General features: G+C 38.1%; 1 protein-coding gene across 5 annotated transcripts in view; it reads left to right on the top strand.

Moving 5' to 3' along the window:
* The window catches only part of SSBP2 (single stranded DNA binding protein 2), a 189,617-nt gene that overhangs the window by 106,599 nt on the left and 63,783 nt on the right, over positions 1-19,235 (top strand). For 2 of the 5 annotated variants that reach the window (XM_071731475.1, XM_071731476.1), the window contains exon 5: positions 18,234-18,323. The exons of the other annotated variants lie outside the window; for them this stretch is intronic. In XM_071731475.1, coding sequence (XP_071587576.1) covers positions 18,234-18,323 — 90 coding nt within the window. The remainder of the gene's footprint in view (positions 1-18,233; positions 18,324-19,235) is intronic. 5 annotated transcript variants of the gene reach the window in all.

Genomic DNA, 19,235 nt, shown 5'->3' with positions numbered 1-19,235 from the left:
GTGGATCAAGGAACTGAGAGGAATGAAAAGAAAGCAAAGAAACAAAAATCAACTGAAGAGAAAAGAAAAAGAAGTGAGAACAAGTTTAGCCAAAGCAGAAAAAATGCATTTTTGAAGGTGTCTTTAAAATATCAGAGAAGAAAGGACAAGGTGCTCTTCTAGATGGGCCCTAACCAGAAGGTCACTGTAGACACATGTTAAACCATTAATGGAACTGTACTTCTCTACAGGGGAAAGTTTGTCCCAGTGAAGATTTCAAGCAGGTGAACTCCACTCTGTTGTGTTTTATTCTCATTAGTTAGTACTGTCTTACATTCTTGCAGAATCACCCTTCAGATCACCCTTACAGTAACTTGATTTTAAAATAAAACCAAAACTCCAAGAATGAACTAAAGTAACCACAGCCCAAAATTCATTAGGCAGATTGACTACATGGAAAACTTGATGATTTTGACTGAAGTCTTAATATAATTTCTTTAACACAGATCAATACAAAAACGTGTATGTTCTGTTAACTGAAAAAGTAATTGCATTTTTTAAAGCTGGATAATGCTGAATGTTAATAACAGGGCAGGGTCAGTCACTGAGCCTCCATAAATTTGGTGTTTAGTATTTTGTTTATTTTTCAGGCTTTTGATATTTCCCAGATTGGGAAATCCCCCGGTTCTAAAGAACATCCAAAACCTACAAAAAAAAAACAAACAATAAAAGCCCGGATTTGGAGTTTTATTAAGCAGCCCTTAAAAACAATAAAGCAAATGAGCTGGGTAACTTGTAAGTGAGTGCATGGAAAACACTCCTTACAAGGAGTTGTTTGATCTCCTGGCATAATCTCCCAGAGGAAGTGAGGAAAGCATTGCTGCTTTTGAGTCATTTAAAAGCAAAAGGGACAAAACAGTCTGTCACAAACATTGTAACACAGTGTAATGGTGGTGGTGTGTTAGAGAAGCTGACCCTGGTATTCCTTCTCCATCCAGAAATTGCATGTACCTTTAACCATCAGCTTCGGGTTACTGATGTACCTCTGTTCTTCATATCAATGTGCTTCTCCTTTATTCAGGAAGTGTCTAATGGCATTTGGGGGAGGGGAAACTCATTAACTTCCTTCCTGAGTAATATAATTTTTATTTCCTGTTGTAACAGCAGCCTCAGCCAAAAGAAACAGCCTAAAAAGTGTGGGGTGGGGGTAGGGCTGCCTGTGCTGAACATTTTTGTCTCTGAAGTGGAAGGTTGGTTACAAGACCGTTTCGAGTCACAAAAGCAGTTTTTGCAGGGATATTTTGAACCTTCTGTCCTACCTTGCAATGTTCTTTTTCATTACCTACAAACAAGGAGATTTGCCTTGTAACTTCCCCTGCATCGGACCTGGGCTGCTTTGCCATCTTCTGCTCTCCTCCTTTGACCTCTGAAAGCCACTCAAGACAAACCCTTCCCAGTCCCCCCAGGTGTGGTTTCTGCAGCTGTTGGTGGGTGCAGGGATGTTGGTTCCCACTGCCTGGCTCCTGGCAACACCCTTCCACAGCCAGAGGGGAACTCTGCTGATGCCAGCAAAGAATACCCCAGATTTTGGGTCTTGAGCAGGCCCTGAGACTTCCTGCAGGCACAGATCTGTATGTGCCAACTACGGCACGACTTATGCTTGAAAACGCCTTTTGTCACACTATACTGTGACAAAACATCTGTTAATTCAAATTTTAAAACCTTTCTATTCCCCAAAATAACCCGTACACTCATAACTAGAGTGCCTGACAAATATCACATGAACAGGCACTGGTCAAGTTGAGGGTTGTTGAGAATGAGAAGGATTTACCAATGGTTAAAGCAAGTGAAGCGATAAAATGTGAACTATTTATTTATGGTGTCTGATCAAGTGCATATATATCATTGTAAAATAAAATTGGATGCTGTTCCTATGCATAAAGGGTGATTTTTAAAAATAGTTGGAAAACTGTATAAGTTTATGGCTGTGGGTGAAAAAATTGTGACAGTACCACATCAGCTGAGAGGTTAACATTTTGTCCAAGCTTCATATAGTGTATATTTAAGCCCAGATATTTGTCACCTTTTCACACAGTTTCTACTGTGTTTTGGACTGCTTTTGACCCTAGGAATCATAAGGTGTTTCATTCAGTCTAGCTATGGCTAGACATTCACTGACCTGAAACAGTTGTGCTAGATGGTAATATATGTATATGTATATGTATAGCACACATATCAAAATCAGTATACAATATGCCACAAACACAAGTCTTTACAAGAGCTGGGACCACTAAGAGAAAAAAAAAACAACTTTCAGTTAGCCTTTTGCTGTGTTAATTCCACCCCTTTCTCCTGGATTTCAGGGCTGGACTGGTACTATTCATGAGACAGCAGAATAAGTATACCTGAGTAGGAGTCATATATTCCTGGCACTCAGAACTTTAGTATCTCTTGAACATGTGTATTACCAAGTTATAAAAAAAAATAAAATAATCCATATTGTGTTCTTTGTCCAGCTTATCTATTCTGGTGGTGTTTTAGTATTTCTGATGTTGTGGTGTAACCTGTTTCCATAACTCTTTGCAGTTATGAAGGACCTGACAGGACAATGGAAGTGAGAAAAAAAACTTGTAAGCAAAACTTGTTTTGTTGCTTACAAACTGTGTGTGAAGCATTTTCTGTACAATATGGGACATTTTGAGAAGGTAGCAAATTTGTGCTTAGAAAGTAAGAAGGTGAGCCTCTCTTTATAGTATGTGATTTTGATTAGCAAAATATTGATGTGGATGGTAATCTCAAGGAATAAGGAAACAGACTATTTTCTAGCAAATAGACCCTACAAAGTCACTTCCATGAAGAGAAGAGGTAGTGGTGCCCTGCATTGTTATGGGGTGATACTCACAAGGAAAATGAAATGTGATAGCTGTTCATTTGATGTGACCTTGGGGCCATAGATGACATCAAGCATGCAGGTTATCAGGTTTAAGCTTTGCTGAAGTAATTTGCAAAAGAACCATCCAATAACCATCCCTGAAATCTGTGTCTTTTTGCTTTTGTCAGCCCTTGCCATGTTGAGGCTACCAGTGTAGGCAAATGAAGAACAACTTAATGATCCATGGCTACCTGACATTACATTGGTTTTGTCAGCTTTTGTACTAAACTTTCATATCCCCCCTCATGGGACCCTCTGCCTGCAGAAACCAGGTCATTTTTGCAAGATGGGCTGAAGTCCCTTGAGAGCAAAAAGCCTGGAGTTGTTTCTAGGGATTGTGAGGCTTAGAAGTGGAAGTGAAGCGTCAGAAATTATGGCATAGATGAGCTCTAAAATTCTGTGCCTTGGCTGTTGCTCAGAGGAAATCCCAATAAACACTGCATTGTTCTCATTCTCTTATCATAACACCACCTGGATGTCAACCCTTTCTCTTGCAGCTCAGCCACCTTCTTTAACAGGTGGGGCTTATTTTGTCAAAACTTCCCCCACTTGAGATTGAAGGAAGAAGAGTGTCGATTCTCCATCACTTACTGTTGTGATTCCTATCAGCAGATAGTGAGACCTATGTAATTTCCCATCAAAAGTCTGTATCACCACTGCCAGCTTCCCCAACACAATGCAGGCTGTTTCCCTGGCAGGAGGGGGCACCACTGGGGTGATGGTTTTCTCCACCAGTTTGTAGCTTGTTTTATCCCCGGGAAGCACAGCACTTGGGACCAGCCAATTATCTGTAATTATCCAACCTGGCTGAGAAATAGTCAGGTTTTCCCTGTCAAAGAGAAGAGAAATAATATTATAGAAAGATGGAGAGGGGAATGTCTCTGGCTATCACAGTTTAGGATGAGGATCAGAAATTGAGAGAAACCAGTTTTTTTTAATTCTTATTTTCTCATGTTACAGGCTTGTACATTTCACAGTTCTTCATGTGCTGTGTGGTTTAGCCTGAGCTTAAACTAACTTCTAAAAGCACTAAGGACTAGGAGGTGTTAAAGAGGCACATGTGTGTCAAGCTGCTCTCCTCCACTTTATTTTCTTCTATGAACAGAGTTAAAATGGATCTATCTGTATTACAGTACTTTCTGTACTTCACTGCAAGCCTTTTTGTGTTAGCCAAGAGGTGTAAGACAGCTTTTTATGTGCAGTGAAATAGAGATTACTGCAACTAGTAGATACTAACATTTACTTCTAGTCTTTTAGGTCATCTTGAACACTGTTGAAGCAAAGGTGACTGTGACAGCTGGGTTTGCACTCCCACACTTTGTCAAGAAGCTTGGGAAAATGAGCTTGCTTTTATTTGGATTGGTGTTAAATGGTCTGGCTTATTTATATAGATAATTTTTTTTATACCTGCTTTACTTTATAGAGTTTTCTTCTCCTTAGTATGTGCATCTTCAGCGAAGATAAAGATACTCATAATACACATTTCAATCCAGTTTTTATTTATATGCAACCTATGCAGGCATAAATGCTTATTACAGACAAGGTTGAATAGTAGCATTCTTTATGACAGGTGTCTGACTTGTTTCCCACAGCTTATAATTTTGTCAGTTTGTGAAAGGAACTTTTCTTGCCATATTTCTGGCTTTAGCTGTTTTGTTTGGTTTGTTTTTTTTTTTTTCCATGGGGTGCAATGAAGACCTTAATGGTTTTGGTAATCAGATTTAAAACAGCTGTATTTTGTCTCTTGTTCCCAGTATTTAAAAATAGACTGTCAATATTGGCATTTGGGGGACCCAGTAGCCTGCAGAAGGAAGGGACCAGTGTGGTCAGATAGCTGGCTGCCAAAGTGGAGGGTGAGTTAGCATCCCTGCAGGAATGGAGATGCCTTCCCTCCCCTCCCCATGTCAGGGCTTGCTGGCAGGAGGGAGGAGGGACCATGCCAGGGTCTGTGTGTGCATCACTTACATACAGTAATGAAATAAGCAAAAGAGTAATGGTTTAAAAGTGTATTTTAAAGCTGCAGGAGCTGGTTAACCCTGAAAGACTTGAGTTCTCATTATCACTGCCACTTCCCACGGATTTTCACACCACAGGGTGTAAAATAATTGGTTCCCTGAGGAGAAGCAACCTGAGGCGACCACTCGGGTTTTGCCAGCTTTGCCGTGTGACCTGGGGACCCAGGGAGTTTACTCCTGGCTGAAGCTGGGGCTTTTCCCAACAAGGCTGTTTGTTCCTGGCTCAAGTCCTCAGCAAGCCATGGAGCGTGTGCAAGCCACTCACAGATCCTGGTTTTTTGTGTGAGGCACTGTATATTTGACTCTAGGGACACTGCTGTTCTGCCGTGCTTCTTTGGTGGGGCTGCAGAAGAACTGATGGATTCCAAATGCTATGTACTAGCTGCTGTTTTGGTTTGGTTCTGGGTTTTGTTGTTAGTTTTTTTCTTTGTGTGTTTATTTGTTTTTACCCATATCCTAATTTTAAATAAAAATTTCAAGCATGTGCATCAGTCTCCCGTTATCTATAGAAAGTCTTTGAGATAGTGGCAGAATTTTTCAGATACTGAAACATTTAGAAGAATATATAGAAAGTTAGAAAGAATATATAGAAAGATTATATAGAAAGTCCTTGTAGGACTGAGTTCTCGACCTCTGCTGTGCTTGGATGCCTTGTTCTTGGATTCTGGTACCCCAGGGGGTAGTGTGTCAGGGTCCTGTTGCTGACTACCCAAGATAACTACTTTATAGCAAACTGTCACCAGCATGGAAATGTTAGGTCTTCATAGGCACAGTACTTTATTCTGTTTTAGTACTTAGAGGTGTCAACTCAGTGCTCAACAAGTTCCATCTATCCAAAGATAGATATTCAGACAACGTGAGAAAAATCAGACACTATACAGGGTAGCTTTCCACAAGTTTTAATTTGATCACATTTCGTATTTTTTAATCAAACTCTAATATTGAAAATTAAACATTTTAGCTGTTCTTGAAAATCCAGGTTGCAGTCATGTCTTATAATTCTTGCCTAGTGGACTGTATTTTATAAATACTGCAAACCATACATTGCATTCAATGCTTCAGTTAAACTAAAAATGCTCAAGTAATATAGAGGGTTTTCACAAAGTTGAACCTTGGTCTTGGTAAGGCTGCACCTCCTCAGAAGATGGTAGGAAAGGATTCACTCCTCCATGGGATATCTCAGAAGGACTTTCTCTTTGAGTTGGATGTGGAGGGAATCTGAGGAGATAAGCCTCACTGGGCTACTTGGTCTTCTTCATAAAAGTACTCAGAAAAGCTTTATTTGGTGCTATATATAGAAACTGAGATATTGCTGTATATATCTGCAATTTTCTGGTGCTTGTTTTTTTCCTGAAAATTTTGGCCTCATGCTGTCATTTCTGCCCATGAAATTAACTTCAGGTCATTTAGTCTTACTCCTAAAAAAAACAGGAAAAATCTCTTAAAAAGAATAATAATATTGTGTGGTAGTTTTTTAATTTTAGTCTCTCAGGGTCTTAAAATGGATACATACTTGTTATGGCATTAAACATTCATTTTTCAGCACCCCTGTACACAAGAAATACTGTTCATAAAATAATGAAATTCAGGCCAGAGACTTTAAATAGTCTATATATTGTATTACATACCAGTAACTTGATGCAGAAAGGAGTTAACAATCAAGAAATCCAAATGGCTGTGTTAATATCTTTTGTTTATGAAAATTTGCAGTCAATATTGTATTATCTGTGAAGCCAGGTGTTTTCAAGTTTAAAGGAAGAGTAATAATATTTACAGCACAGCCTTGAAAAAAACAGACATATATCTATAGTTAGTATCTCAGTAATAATTATTAAGGATTAATTTAATGATACAAATGTCCAAACAAGAACACCCAAATAAGCTGTTTCTTGAGAAGAGAAGCAGCTTCATCGTGATGTAAATTCTCCCTCTCAGGTTCTTCTGAAATAGCATTTTGTTTTCTGTGCACATGCTTTCTTTTCTAGCCAGCTCCATGTGGAGTCAAAAATCCATTTCAAGTAGAGAATTATTGAGTTTTCTGTTTGTCTGTTGCTTTTTTGCTTTTTTTCTGAAGGTGTGCACATATTGCCAAGATTGCTGAATCACTTCCAGGTGACCCGAGAATAACCCTAAACCAGTCTACATTGCATTTCATAATCAGAATTCTGTCTTTCAACACACAACATATTTGTTCATTTCTGTTTCATAACTTGGAGAAGACTGAGAGGTGCAGAGAAACTTTAATCTTAGTGTTATTTATGGTTACGTTTGTGAAATGGGAAAACACAACTGTTGTGTGGAGTGCAGTAGCTTGGGAACCTGAATATAATCTTATAGCAGTCTGAATATCTTTGGAAAACAACATGGATTTAACAGTTACCTTAATTAAGTCATTTAAAGACCCTGTGCCAGCCAATTTAATGACTAGAGAAAGAATCCTACTAGCTCAAATGGGACAATTGTACCAATTGTAAATATTTTGTAGAACTTCAGCAGAATGAAATGGAGCATGTTTAGGGCAGGAAAAAAAGATTGGCAGTGATCAGCCCACTTTGTGTTGCATGTTATGCCTTCAGCACAGTGCTCATCTGAGTATTGCTCAAAATAATTTCTAAAAATTATCTTTAGGTGTACCTAAATTTAAAATTGTTTGGTATAATGATTTCAGAAAGTAGCCATATTTTATTGAGTGTATTTGAACACTGCAGCAATTTTTTTTTCTCAGTCCTGTTGCCATGACCCCAACAACTGTTGAGTAATATTTGAGAAAATACAGCAGATTCAATATTGTATTTCAAGGATTTTAAATGTAAAGGAGTTCTTCAACCTGATAAGACAAACTAAAAATTTAAATGAGATAAATGTAATGCTTCACAGTTGTGTAAAGTAATCAATTTTCTATTGAAACTAAGTTAGTTTCCTGCTAACTCCTTTTTAGCAGAAGTGTCTTTGCACATCTTGAGTCAAATTCCTTGTGGTGAGGATGGCAGTGGGTTAAACCTGTGGTCTGCAGTGTCACTTATTCAACGAAGATGTGAACTGGAGGTACAGCTCAGAAAAAAACCAGCACATTGAGTATTTTGTGGTTGTTAAGCTACCAGACCGAAGCAGCCTCAGTCTCCAGGGAATCTGGAGGAGGAGTGTAAGTGTCACTTCTGGAGAGAAGTAATTTCACTGAAATATGACTGTAACTCAGCTCCAAGCTGCAACAACAGTGTTTTGTGTCCTCAAGTGCCTTTAACTTGTCAGCAGCATGGTTATTGCTGATGAATCTGATAATAGTGTTGCATTTTATCAAAAGTGTAACATCAGGCAGTTGGCTAGCTCTGTGGTTCGATTTTGTACATAGGTATCCATAGTATCCATGACCAAGTAACACAGGGCTTGGATCTAAAGCTGAAATAAATGCCCTTTCCTTGACAATTGTGTGAAAACATTATTTGAAATATTACTCTGATTTTTTTGCAACTTCCTAAAGAAGTAGGAATAGCTGAGTAGTCAGTTCTGTTCAGTTCTGAAAAAGAGGGTCAGAAATTTGATTCTTTAGTTCCATATTTAAACAAAATTTTTTTGCTCAATTGTTTTTTTTTGAAGTGAACATCCTGTTGGTACCTGTGAGCAGTAGTGATTTTAGTAACTTCCAGCAAATAATAAACCATACATTCTTTATAACCATACATTAGAGAAATCTTGGCCTGGGAATTGTGTTCTAAATCCAAAAAGAAGAGCTAAAAGACAGGGCTGAAATACTGGGTTTTGACAAGAATTTGAAATCCTTTTATTCATTGATAGCAAAACTTTTCTTAAAAATAATTTCTGATTCCCTTAACAGTCTACTTCCAACCTCTTACCTGGGTTTCAGTTCTGTAAAGGAATTTCACTATCTCAGCTAAGTAAAATGAAAAACCCAGATTGGGCACTGGGGTACAGTAAAACAAACTGTAATCCTAGGGCAAGCTTTGCTTACAGTGAGGTTGGTTTCGGGGTTGATTTATGTATATGTGGAGGGAAGAATGGATGGAGTCCTGGAGCATTTCCTCCTTATCAACAGGTCTGCTCTTGTAAAGTGAAGAAGACTGCTCGTGACAACTGAGGAAACCAATTTTTTCCCCAAACCCCAGTATTAAATGTGATTTTTCATTCTGGTATCAGGTATACAATTTGGCTGTTTATAATAGACTAACTCTATATGCCATTATATATTCTTCATAATTCATAATAACATATAAGATGAAGTGAAATGCAATGACAGCAACCATATCAAAGTATAAGGAGCTGCAATTTGAGTAAAACTGCAGAGTTACAAGGAGCAGCACTATTGCCTTCTACAATTATACTTTTCAAACTTCTACTGTCACATGAATGCCTTCCCATTACGGAACAGAAATTAAACTTTTTAGACATACATATAGATGGAACTTAAACCTGGAATTCAGTAGGTCTTGTGAACCAGCTCTTTCAAATGGCTTGCTTCTAGCAGTCTGATGAATCTACCACTTAGGGAAGATTGTAAACTCATATGAGTAAACCACTCTACTGGTTTATTTTCCTTTTGTGTACAGATGAACATTCAAGGCTCTACAGGAGGAAATAATAGCTTATTGACAGTCAGGTTTTTTAAAGAAATTGTACAGAGTGGTGAGTAATTTGATGTTCTGACTTGGAAAAAATGAAAAGGTTTCTAGTGGTTAATCAATGTAGTTCCTCTTAGCATTTCTTTCTCTGATTTGTGGTAGGTAAAAAATAATGAAGCACTATTACAGTAAGTAGCTTATGTCCTAGAAATACTTGATAGTTACAAGTTGAAGTGTCTGCAATGCTAGTCTTGTAAATAATACTGCCTTCAAAGTTATCAACGACCAGAAATCCTTCATGTTCAGGAAAAACAATTTTTAAAGTGTTCTCCTACAGAAGGCAACAGAGTTGTATCAAAAATAGTCAGTAATATGTGATAAAATGCACAATTTTTCATGTCTTTCTGTTCAGTTAGTTTCTTTTTTTTTTGCAGTAAGCTGGAGAAGGCATGAAATATGTTGTATTAGAAGGTATTCTTTAACATAATAAGTAGTTAATGATAAGTAGTTAGCTTTTTGGTGCATTATGCGTATCCATGCCTCTATGGAAAAGCAACCAGAATGCTGTTCTTAATGCTGCAAAATTCCTGGGAAAAAGGGTGCATGAGAATATGACAGAAACAGACAATTGGGTTTTAGATTATTTTTCTCTTACTATTGTGCTTTTGTTGCAACAGGGACTGGTCACAGCTAAACACAGTAGCCCCAGTGTCATCTGTTCTTGTGTTTATTTGCAGTTTTCTTTAGTGGCATCACTGGATGTGATGAATTAAGCAATACTGCTTTGGAAAGGTGTTTGACTTTCACATGAACTTACTTGTATATTCATCTCAGACCTGTCAACTGACTAGCAGAGTCTTATTTATGCTGAGCATCAGTGTGAGTTTTCAGTATGGGTTTCAAGGAGATACCTACCAAAATTTAAGCGTTTTCTGGTTTTCCTGCCAACAGTGTGCTGCTGTCATCAGTATTTGAAATGTGGTACCAACAATGGTGGGAGTTTCCTTCTGTTGTCCTTCACATCCATCCTTACACATTTCCTGTTCATTTTGTGTGAAATACCTGTGCATTAATACCATATGAACATATACAAAACTAACCTGAGATGCCTAGCATTTTTGCTCTTACTTTGATTAAACTCATTTTGTTAGTATTCTCCATGACAGAATATTTTTATCTGGTTGCTGTGTATTTTTTTTTTTGTATGTGTGCATATATGGAAACATTCTATTAATTCTTAAACCATAATTTTAAAAAGACATATACATTCACTTACGTAGGAAAGCTCTATTATTTTAAAGTAAAATAATAATTTGTTTATTGATTACAGGATCAAAATGATCCTTAACATCATGTTAAGTGCCAGTTTGATTATTTAAACTTGAGGAGTGAATAGATCTTAGTCGTGCTAAGGTTTAGATAAAATGTAAAGTGATACTGCATATATAATACAGCTGGTTCTCCAAATTGCTCTCAAGTAGCTTTATTATGAAAATGCCACTCTTGATGAAAAACCTGTATTTCAGAGAAAGTGATTTAAGTGTTGTTATTTCTGAAGATCTTGCCAAAATTCTCACGACCTAACATCTCTGAAGCAGGATTTAAAAGGAGGAATGAAAGCTAAAGTATTGTCTAGCATTGCTTACAATAGCTCAGAGCATGCTAGAAGTTTTCATCTGGTTAACACTCAAAATCAGATATGGAATTTTTTAATAATCAAAAGCAAAACTTCCAGTTGTAAAGTTAAAATAATAGAGTCTCAGCATAAACAGTATGAGTAGTAGGAGTTCTACACCATCGTGCACTTTCAGCAAGTGCTGCTTAGGATTTGGACTTAGGAGATCTAGCATAAACACAGAGATTACTGGGGGGGGTTTTGATTGTTTTGGGGTTTTTTCTTGACCTGGAACCTAAAAAAATCATGCATACAACATGCATTTGGAATAATGGGCAGTCAGATGGTCTTGCTCAGACTGTGTAGCTTGTAGGACTCCTGAAGGCAGGCTGGAAGTTTGTTCTCACCAGAATGCACTCAGCACACATTTGTGCTGGTAAATTTTACGAGCATGAAAATTGTCAAATAATCATACTGGGATGCTGCTACATCCCTGGGCTGCCTTTGCTGCTACATTCACGGTGCATCACTCTCACTGTGCATCAAGGCATGCAGCAAAAATGTGTGAACCTTCAAGATAGGCATTGCAGTGCCCCTCCAGAGAGCAGCCAGCCTTACTTGAATATTAGTAGGGAAAGGCCATATTTCAGAGGCTCTGGTAGCCTGGAGACTACACCTGAAAGCATCGACAGGCTGTCTTCCAGCAGCATATGGAAGAGTCACAGCTCGGGGCAAGGGTAAAGCGTTCTCAGGCACACGTCACTGTCCTGTGCTGTGTCATGGGAGGTGTTGTGGAGAATGGGAAAGCATCTACTGCAGTCAGAGGAAACATCTTTACAAGGGAAAATCAACTTTTTAAGTGTTTCAGATTCTACCTATAGAAACAATTTATTTTCAGGAGAGAGCCAGCAGTGTGCCCAGGTGGCCAGGAAGGCCACCAGCATCCTGGCTTGTATCAGGAATAGTGTGGCCAGCAGGAGAAGGGAGCTGATTGTTCAGCTGCACCTCAAGTACTGTGTTCAGTTCTGGGGCCCTTGCTACAAGAAGGACATTGAGTTGTTGGAGTGTCCAGAGAAGGGCAACCAAGTAAAGGGTCTGTGGCACAAGCTTTATGAGGAACTGAAACTGTTAAGCCTGGAGAAATGGAGAGACTTTATAGCTTTCTTTCAGCTAGATGAAAGGAGATGGTACTGAGGGATGGGGGGGCTGGGGTCCAGTCTCTTCCCCTATGTAACTGGTGATAGGAGTAAAGGAAATACCCCTGAAGTTGTACCAGGGGATGTTTAGGTTGGACATTAGGGAAAAAAATTACAGAAAGAGAGGGCAGGCATTGAAACAGGCTGTGCAGGGAAGTGATATAGTGACTGTCCTGGAAGTGCTCAAAAAAACATGTGAACATGGCACTTCAGGACATGGTTTAGTTTTCGTGGTGCTGTTGGGTGTATGGTTGGACTTGATGATCTTAGAGGTCTTTCCCAGCCTTAATGATTCTGTTATTATGCGACTTAGGCAAGCAAGCAAACACACTTGGCAGCACTGGCAAGCATCCGTGCCTTACTTGCTCTGCTCTACACCTTCTGCAGAATCAGTTGTTAATGCAGCATCTCCTTCATCCTAACATTGTTGCTACACTCTTAAGACAATGTTGCTCCCTCTTTCTCTTGATGCCAGTTTTAACATCATTAAATCCCAAGGTAGGGCTTAAAAGTTGCTTGTGTCATGGACACCATTGCCAGTGGGCTCAGCATCCTCTAGAGGCATTAACTGGAGTCCAGGAGGAGCTTGTACTTTCTTCATCTTCACAGCACAGCCCACCAATACATGCTGATGCTTTGCCAGAGAAGACAGAACACAAGGGCATTGCCCCTGAGTAAGTTGGCAGCAGGAGAGATCATTGTGATGGAGCAGAAGATGTGGGTACCCACCCACCACCTCTGCTGGTACATCAGGAACGAGATCTCACCAGCTAACTCTCCAGATTTAGGGCTGATGTGGAGGAGGTTGATGGAGGAGGCTTGGGTGATGGAGTGGCCAAGAGAGGCCATAGATCTGTCTTTCATGTGAGGTCCAGTTTCTCTCATCTGTCATCAAGTAGATTTCATCAATCATGAAAATAGATCCAAAAAATTAGGAATCTGCTTTTTGCAGAAAAATATACCAATGTGATAGATTTCCTACTTTGAATAAAAATAAGGATGTCTTACTCTGAGCAAAATACCTGAAATTAAATCCCAGATTAGTGAATGAGCAAGATGAGGATTTTTATATCAGTAAAGTCAAATCCTTCCTTTATAAAATTATTTTGATTTTAAATGAACTTCCTCTTCAAGCTGCTATCATAAAACAGTTCTTGTGACAGCCTCAGAAAATTATCTATATGCTGCTGACTTCTCTCTGTTTTGTTACGTTTCAGGTACTGTAGTAATGAAATAACTAACCTATTTTATTTTTTATTTACTTTGTGATTCCCTTACTATAAAAACCAGCCTAAACCTAGTGACAAGTTTTAGGGTGTTTAAAGTTCTTGAGAGTAGATGGGGTAGAGCAAATAATGACCACATTTTTTTCAATTTTTTCAATGACCACAGTTTTATTCAATTACACCTTTTAAATTAATAATTGTAAAGAGATAAAATAAAGTCAGTATTTAGCTACAAAAGCAAATAGTTTTCCATTTTTAAGGATGTAAGATACTGTATAAAGAGATCAGACCAGTTTTCCTATTTCATCTTTTTATGAAAAGTGGGAAAAGCAAATTGCAACTATTTAAAATGTCAAAGTAATGGAAGTGTAAATGATGAACTACTTGTAATGCATGCAAAAAGGAAGCCACGCTTTGCTGTGGGGTTGTGAAAAAAGAACTCAATAATTTATTGGAAATGGCCTCAAGTTGTGCCAGGGAAGGTTTAGATTATATATCAGGAAAAATTTCTTTACTGAAAGGGTTGTCAAGCACTGGAACATGCTGCCCACTGAAGTGATGGAGTTACCATCCCTGGAGGGATTTAAAAGATGTGTAGATGTGCTGCTTTGGATAAAAATAGGGATGTATTACTCTAAGCAAGATACCTGGAACTAAATGTCCAGACTGAATGAGCTGGTTGAGATTTAGTGGTAAACTTGGCAGTGCTGGGTTAGTGGTTGGACTTGATGTTCTTAAAGGTCTTTTCCAACTGAAATGTTTTTATGATTAGGGAAGAATAAATTAGAATACTCCATTGCGGCGGCTGCAAGTTTGTTTATTGATCTTCCTGGTGTTAGTTCTTAAAATATTCAGTGGGTAGCACAAGCTAGAAAATGTAATATACCTAAAACACAGAAAATGCTTTTTTTGTGTGGTTTTGGAAGTTCATGGCCCATGAAGGGAGAAAATTCCAAACAAATAAACTTTAATACATAGAAAAACAAGTTAGTACATTGCATAATGAAAGACAGAAACTGAAGTTTCTATAACACATAAGACTGGACTACTGCAGAATGCCTATAATTACAATAGTCTTAGAATTATTAAGTGGTATTCAGATGTAAATAAAACTGACCTACTGTTATAGCCACACAGACTTCTCAGTGTTCTGTCCTCCTTTCCACTTAGAAATACAAAAGAGAGGTGGTTTTGCATAAGTGTCAGTAAACTCCATAGTGTAATCAAATCTCAAATAATTATACCAATTAAAAACAACACACTGAATGCCTTTTGAAATATCATGGTCCAGAGTAAAAAAATTACCAACTTTAGTTAGTGGATTTGATTTTGAATAACTAGCATGGAGCAAATACTTTTTTCCCTTTTAGTTGAGACCTTTTTCATCCAGAAACCACAGGAATCAAGACTGAGTAAATGAGGCTGGACCACTTTTTGTGTGATCCCTCCACAAGATTTGTTTTTCTTGTTCCTTCATCACCAATGATCAAATTACCATTCACAAATGATTCCTCTGTTCCATCTAGTAGCACTGCTCAGATATTTTGACCACCCTTATTGCAGTTCACCAGAATTCAGTCAAGCACAGGTTTTTTTGAGGAGGCTGTAGCAGCTCTCCAGTCTCATGTGTTGGTTCCATCCCGCTCCTTTCTATATATCTTCTTCATCAGCAAAGTTGTACAAAACACACTCATCCTAAAAAAAGGTGACTTTGGAGCCATAATCCCTTCACAGAGTGTGAAGGTTATGTGTTCCATTACATGTGTGAGGTAGATTTGTGGCCATTCACTGCCCCAAAGGCAAAGACTTGCCCTGTGCTAATTTTAGCAGCCCTGGAGAGTTGTGTGCTTATTTCCAAGGTTCACTGAGGAACCAAGATGGGCTCCTCTGGTACTGGTGCTAAGTCAGATTCAAAAATAAGAGAGAAAAAAAACTGCTTAAAAACCCCACTTTTGAGACAGTTATGGAAATCTTTAGGTATATTTCTCATAAAGCCTTGTTAGGAAGTTAAATGGCTAACATACATCTTAACAGATAAAATCTTCCCCCTGTTTTGGAATAAATATTATTTCCTTCTCTTTTTAAAAAAAATTCTGTTAGGTATATTTTACGGTTTTTCATTTTTAAAGTGATTTTCAAAGTGTGGGAGCCAACATGTTACTCAGGAGGGGCTGATCCCTATAGGAACACTGGAACCTGAGAAGCTGTTCCCTCTTTCTCTTTACAAGCATCCCTTTGTAACCTGGGGGCTCTGCCAGAGGCTGCAGTTGAGGAGGACAAATAAGACCCACTGCTTGCATTAATGCACTCTGGCATGTTTTAATGCCTGGTATGGTTTAGTCTAAATAACATAAGAGGAACGAGGGAGCCAGGGATAGGAGACTTCTAAAAATTGGTGGTGTACCAGAGGAGCTGCTGCTTAGCTTTTCTTCTGAGATCTCAGAACTTAAGAGCATTTTGCTTGTCTGGGTTCATACTGTTGAGATGCATTTGTCCAGTGATTTGTCACTGTGAAGATTGACACAGCTAAGGCAGCATAGAAGCAATTGGGAATTAGTATGCTAGGAGGGTGGATATTGCAATAAAGTTCATCATTATTAGTGCCCCCGTAATGGGCTAGTCCTCTTTAGTTAGAGACTGCAATGCAGGCTACTTTGGACATTTTAAGATGTTCAGGCTTTTAACATCATTGATTTTCTCCATCCTTGATACAACTGTTGTCATTCTTCATGTAGAAAACCTGTACATACGGAACTAAGATCCAACATGCTACGCTCAAAGTGTGTCTGCAACTGTTCATGAATTTACTTGGCATTCCTACCTGATAGTAATTTTAAACAGACCATTTTTAGCTTAAAAGAAAAACTAAAATGCTTGTCTTCCCTTGGAAATGCCTGAAAGTCATTAGAGGACATTTACAGAAGCCATGCGAAAGAAAAAGAAGGATAAGAAAATTAATTTTTTCTTCAGGAGCTATTTCTGTGCATTCACTCCAGTTTGCTTATTCCCTCTCTCTGGGAGACCAAGAGACTGTGCAGACCTGAGACAAGGACCTGAGGCCTTTAAGCAACATCACACTCCAGTCTCATGAACAACAGGGCAACAGTGGCTCATGGGGAAGCATCTGGGCTACAGCTTTACAGACACCTTTGGTTGGTTTGGTGGCCTTGCAGAAGAGAGTATTTTGCTACATCCAACTCACCTGATTATTTCTGCAAGTTACAATTATGTAGTGTTTTAACACTGGTCCTGCAGATCAGGTCCTTGCTTAAATAAGACCCTTCTATTTTACTGGGTTTTTGGTGAACCAAAGGCTCGCACTCATTTCTGAAACCAGCACTTTCTGTAGTCTTTGTATTTTAATGATATATTCTGGACTTTTGTTTGGAAAGAACGTACAGCTTACGTGTTAAATATGCTACTGCTACTTGTTCAGAAATTTGATTCTAAAGCACAGCTTAAGCCATTGAAAAGTCTGCAGTAATTAGCTGCGTATTTCCTTTCTGCTTAGTTTAAAAAGGTCACCCTTTCTTTGTGCCAGTTTTCAAATCTTTCCACCATTATTCTTTAATTTCCTAGATAGTGTGCCAAACACCTGGAAATACCATTTTCAGATCTACATCTTTGGGATATCTTGTGAGCATACAATAGAGTGATAAGTTAATAAACATAAGCCATTCATATTCTGTAGGGCAGATACTGGGAGGTCATTAGTAATCTGCAAGTGGCTCTCAATGCATTGTGTGTGCATGAGTACTTCCACAGAAGATTGTAAACCTTTATAGGTGTGATTCAGCCTTATACCCTACAGAAACATATTGCAGGAAGGAAGACTGTTAGAAATTAAAGTAATTAAGGTTCCAATACATGACAACAATAACCGTTTGGCTTCCCTTTTTGTGAGCATCTCCTGTTTGTAAATTGCCAGAAGCAGTATTCTTTACTTGCTTGTTCCAAGTGAAATACTTGCATAGGTAACTAATTTCATCGTCCAGTTCACTTCTTAGAAATCCCTTCTTTCTTTCACCTTCTAAAACTCTAACCTGAATTCTTTTAATTTTCACGGTGGTTATTTTTGGGGTTAGTAAAATTATAAGCATTACCAGCAGAATCGTGAGCATTCCTACTTGTACTGTTTGTAACAGAATCCTGGTTTGATTCTTTCTATAGCTCTGAAAGAATGTTAACAGTCTGATGAAATTATCTTTAAAGATAAAATATGCTGATAAAATACATTAACAACTTTATGCTACATGTATCTCCTTGTGCATGTGTTAAGATGTGTATAGACATAATTGAAGAAAAAGTATGTGAGTTACAGTCATATTTTTATATATACAGACATATTCAGATGCAATATTTTTAAAAAATCTAGTCAATATTTATCTAATTGACGCATATTTGGATATCTATGCAATCTCTAGCATCCTGCCCCTCAACATAAATTAGCTATTTTAACAAATCATGATACTTGTATAAAAGAAGATTAAACACTCTAGAATTTTAATTTACCTTCAGGTAAAACAATGACATAATGACATATCCAGAGAATTACTTTCTGCATTTTGGTCAGGTTTTGGGGTTTTTTGCATTTTTTTGATTTTTTGTTTGGTTTTGGTTTGGTTTTGGTTGTTTTTTTGGGGTTTAATGGCTACCATGCAATGACAAAGGTTTATTCTCCCTTTGTTCTTTTCAGAGTGCTGCAGCAGCTCCCAGTCCAGTGCTAGGAAACATTCCCCCAGGAGATGGCATGCCAGTAGGTCCTGTACCACCGGGTTTTTTTCAGGTATTCAGAAAAAATATGATTATAGGAATTTTAGGATAGAAAATCCTTCGTAATACTGTTTGTAAATCTGTAGAAAAGGTCCTGTTCTAAGTTATGTCTCACTATATGATGCAATAATTGAGAGTTTTTAACGGAATTTTTTTAGCAGAAGTGAATAGGTGGAAAGGAAGGGATCTCTGTGACTGACAAGTATTTCATCTATAAGACAGTACAGTGCAACTCATTTCAAAATTTCAAGGATAAGAAATGGTGCCAGCTTACAAGTGCAGACTGAAAATGCTTGGGTATAATTTTAAAACAATTTCTCATTGTAATACAAGTGCATTACATTGTAGATATAAAATAAGAACATCATTGTTTGTGTTTAACTCTTTAGTAAAGCCACAGGCCAGATTCTGAGGAAGTTCAGGTTTCAGTGGGAATTAGACCTCATCAGTTATCCCAATTGAGCACCTTCTTGGACAATGAAGATCTCAACCCTAATGCCAAAAAAAACAAGCCAAGTATTTGGACTGTGTGTTGCTTCCATTAAGTTTTGTTATAATGAAACTAAATATCCTGTTATCCCTTTTGACATGAGCAGTACAGAATGCTATGGTGGACTTTTAGTCCAAGGCCATTCTGAACAGTTGTAATCCAATATTGGGCCTCTCCTATGAGTGGGCTTGCATCTCCTTTTTGTCAAGGCTGATATGTTTTTCCAAACTGTGGCTGTGCAGCAGGAGCAAAAGTAGCAGCATCTCTAGCAATGAAACAGCTCTTTAGGAAGAGCATCAATTTCTGCTTAGCATACTTGATGTCATGATATGAAAGAAAAAAAAATGCATTTCCAGGACTGTGATACAGGCAGAACATTGTGATTGGATACTCTGTAAAAACCAGCTGCTGAGTTGCAGGTAGAGACCAGTGGCT

Source organism: Heliangelus exortis, chromosome Z (assembly GCF_036169615.1).
Source record: "Heliangelus exortis chromosome Z, bHelExo1.hap1, whole genome shotgun sequence".
Classification (NCBI taxonomy): domain Eukaryota; kingdom Metazoa; phylum Chordata; class Aves; order Apodiformes; family Trochilidae; genus Heliangelus; species Heliangelus exortis.
The sequence above is the reverse complement of the archived record's forward strand: the minus strand, read 5'-3'. Positions and strand labels throughout refer to the sequence as shown.